This window comes from Triticum aestivum, chromosome 2D (assembly GCF_018294505.1).
Source record: "Triticum aestivum cultivar Chinese Spring chromosome 2D, IWGSC CS RefSeq v2.1, whole genome shotgun sequence".
In the NCBI taxonomy this organism is placed as follows: Eukaryota; Viridiplantae; Streptophyta; class Magnoliopsida; order Poales; family Poaceae; genus Triticum; species Triticum aestivum.
In genome coordinates this window covers 529401548-529405135 of record NC_057799.1, presented here as the reverse complement: position 1 = coordinate 529405135, position 3588 = coordinate 529401548, and the positions used below count along the sequence as shown (strand labels likewise).

Here is a 3588-nt window from a genome sequence, read left to right as displayed (position 1 = left end):
AGAATGATAAAGAATGCATGTAGCAGCGTGATGGCACGCCTGGCTCCCTGTAGTCGCTATTGACCATCGGCGATCGAGAAACAAACGCGTAAGCACACGCACGCAACATGCGCTCGCTCGTAGCCTGGTGTAGTATTCTGCATGTCATTCACATTTCGCCGGGGAGACAAAAACAAATGCGCCCCCGACGATCCTGCTTCCACATTGACTTCCGGCGAGGGCAGGGAGATCCGTACGGGCGCGGCGACTATATGAACGCTGCCTCGCGCATCGCACTCATCATCAAACACCCAACTCGCTCCATCACTTCGAAGCTCCAAGGTTTAGTAACAAGCTATAGCTGAGCACGTAGCTCGTAATCATCCAGCTTGGTCGCCGCCGCCGCCACCACTTGTCAGTTGTCACGTCGATCGATCGATCAAATGGAGCAGGAACAAGTGCTGGTGGTGCCTCAGGTGTCCGGTAACAGCTGCTGCACCTGTAGCAACACGAGCTCCGGCTCCCTGAACGCGTCGTCTCCGAGCTCCGACGACAGCAGCGCTGTCGCCGCGGGCAAGAAGCGGCCGCGCAGGGACCTGAAGCACCCGACGTACCGCGGCGTGCGCATGCGCACCTGGGGCAAGTGGGTGTCCGAGATCAGGGAGCCCCGCAAGAAGTCCCGCATCTGGCTCGGCACCTTCGACACCGCCGAGATGGCCGCGCGCGCGCACGACGTCGCCGCCATCGCCATCAAGGGCCGCGCCGCGCACCTCAACTTCCCGGGCCTCGCGCACGAGCTGCCCCGCGCGGCCTCGGCCGCGCCCAAGGACGTCCAGGCCGCCGCCGCGCTCGCCGCGGCCACGCCGTCGCCCGTCGACGCGCTCTCGCCCGACACCATTGCTGCGAAGGAGCAGGAGGAGGAGATTGAGGAGGTTTCGGAGCCGGCAGCCCCCGAGCAGGCACCATCGCCGGATTGTCTGTTGATCGAGAATGCAGGACCCGAATATGGCGGCATTGGGCTCGACTACGCGTTTCTCGACGTGCCGGACTTCCTCCTTGAGTTCGGGCTCGCGTCGCCGGAACCGCCGTCCTACTGCGGTTCGCCGTGGGATGACCTCGACGACAATCTCTTCTTCGGGGAACCGTTGCTGCTCTGGGAGCACTGACGATCGACGATACAACCGGCCGGATGCATGCATGGACCAGATTCTCTTGCTGGATCTCTTGGTCGATATGCATGCTAGTGTTACAACTTACTAACCTCGGCAATCTACACTAACATCTTCGCTAAAGATGGAACCAATTCGTTTAATTTGTTACTTTACAGGTCAAATAAAATTGATGTCGCTTTAGGAGGCGATATCATATCATGCGGTTGCGGTCAAGGTTTCAAGACCTGACTGCAACTTTGGTTTCCCGCTTTCATCTTTTTTCCAGCTGAGGCGAGGTTCAGCTTGTAATAGGGTACAAACGATGGGTGCATTAGCTAGCTAGCTGCTGCCAGTTCTTTTTTGCCCTGCAGCTCGAGGCCGAGCAGCAGGGTTTTTTCTGGTAGCGTTTCTGCACGTGTAAGATCCGTTTTCCCATCTTTTCATTGGGTGTAAATCAGAGTATTTTCTTCCCGGAATTCCTGGCTTTTGCCTGCATTTTGCGTCTTGTTCTTACTACTACTCCGTATTAAATTTCCTGAAGAATCAGGCCAGCTCGATCGGTCTCCACACACACAGTGCTACTTAGTAGCGTATGAAGCAACATCTCTAACAGTAACGGCACGATGTATGTATGCGCTCAACTTTTGCTGATGCAGAATTGCGACGGACGCAACGCAACGCGATCATGCGTGCAGCGCATGGGGATTATTTTACGATGAACGGAGCCACCCACCGTTCTGTCTCTTCTTGTCCTCAGGCTGAGCATTATGTACAGTATGTTCGTCCCATTTTGTTGGGCCCTCGGGACGTATAAGCAATTGATGCACGGGTTACCGGCCCACTACGGCAATACTATACTTTTTGTTCGAGAAAAATACTAGCTGCTTGCATGATTGTAGCCGGCCCGAGAAACTAGTCTTAGTATAGCATAAGGATGTGGTTGGTGTGTGTCACTGGCCGGTGTGGTTAGTGGCACAGTAGTATTTTTCGTGTATGCATGTGGGACGTACGTAGGTGTCCCAAAATTATATAGCAATGTATCCATACGCCGGCGCCGTTAGGTACGAATTACGATCGACTGTGGAGCCACGCATCCATGCACATGCCGTCTACGTAGTCGTGTGGCTCGTGTCAATTCTTAATGCTGGCACTAGTCAGTCAAGTTACTCCGGCCATGACGTTGCCTTTTTGCCAGTTTCTTATGGGCATGCGACAGTTTGGGAGCATGTGGAGGATTCCAGCCAAGCTTCTGTGCATGCTTCGGGGGATGAGAGCTGTTGTTTACCGTTTGGTTGCGATCTGTCGTGACCCGGGGCTGGGGCTGGGGCTGGGAGTGCCGTTTTTGGACCTACTCGCCGCACGCCACGGCAATGGCACCTTCTGTGCTAAGCTCGTGCCGTCATGTGGGTATATTATTGACTTAACATGCTGGATGCACTAGTTAATTTGCCCAATTATTGGCCCCGTACTACGTTCAACTCGACGCACGCCATGGCAACGGCACATTGGCAGCTTGCTTGCTTGCTGTTTTGTATATCGTACGTACTATAATTAAGTTGGTTGATTTGGTGTCTGTCAAGAGACTAGTGGAAGCATTCCCCGGCATTATTGGGAGGTCTCAGTGTCCCAAGTGGACGGAAGTGCAGCACTTCATACCGTTTAGTACAAAGGTCAGAATATAAGGTAATTTACCTCAAAAACAGAAAAGAGTGTGGTGTAGGGGACAGTGGAGCTTGCATGAGAGTAAATGAGGAAGTTGCCTCAATTATGGATTCCTGTCCAGTAGTGTGGCTGCTCCGACGTTGCCACCGGCGGCAAGTTCACAACAATAATTGTCAGAAAAGCAGCTAGGGAATCGGCATCCCTGCGCTGCTGATCTATAGTGGTAATAAGCGGAGGCATTTGCGATCGGTCGGCCCTACAACTGTTTACATACAATAATGGGCGACGTCCAATGAGACCTCCGATTCCTCTCATCTTATTCCACGAACGGCGTGGTCCAGATCGGTTGTTGTTCTCGGCGTCAGCAGTCCCAGCAGCAGCAGTGGTAGTAGTACGTACCCTATATTCCTCGCACACGCGCCCAAAACAAAAACGGTCTGCCCTACGCACAGGGCGATCCTGGCACAGAAACAATATAGGAATTTGCCGATCCTCACTGTAGCTGCGTACCATGAAACTTGAGGGAGGAGATGAGATGCTGGCCTTTATTCCAAAGACTATATACGTACTGCTACCTCGGCCGGCCGGCAGCATCTGGTGATAAGACCGCACGCTTTTGAGGCCATCACTACCACTTCTCTACCTAACAGAAATGAAATGAAGTGGGTGCTGCTTTGTTGCGTCACCACGGGCGATGCCGCGAGCAACGAGAATCCTAGGCGCCGTCTGCCGGCAGAGCTCACTGTGGGCACGATGATCGCATGCGAGGGGGGGTCGTCGGGTATAGCGGCATGGA

The 3588-nt window shown here is 53.9% G+C and overlaps 1 protein-coding gene across 1 annotated transcript; it reads left to right on the top strand.

The window, feature by feature from the left end:
• Positions 1-307: 307 nt before the first annotated feature.
• LOC123049788 (ethylene-responsive transcription factor ERF039-like) lies at positions 308-1460 on the top strand. The gene has a single exon (XM_044472661.1). It carries the CDS (start codon positions 423-425, stop codon positions 1143-1145), a length of 723 nt encoding a protein of 240 aa, XP_044328596.1. The 5' UTR covers positions 308-422; the 3' UTR covers positions 1146-1460.
• The last annotated feature ends 2128 nt before the right edge of the window (positions 1461-3588 follow it).

Excerpts from the sequence above, each read along its gene's own strand:
- LOC123049788 (XM_044472661.1), top strand. The coding sequence starts at position 423 with ATGGAGCAGGAACAAGTGCTGGTGGTGCCTCAGGTGTCCGGTAACAGC.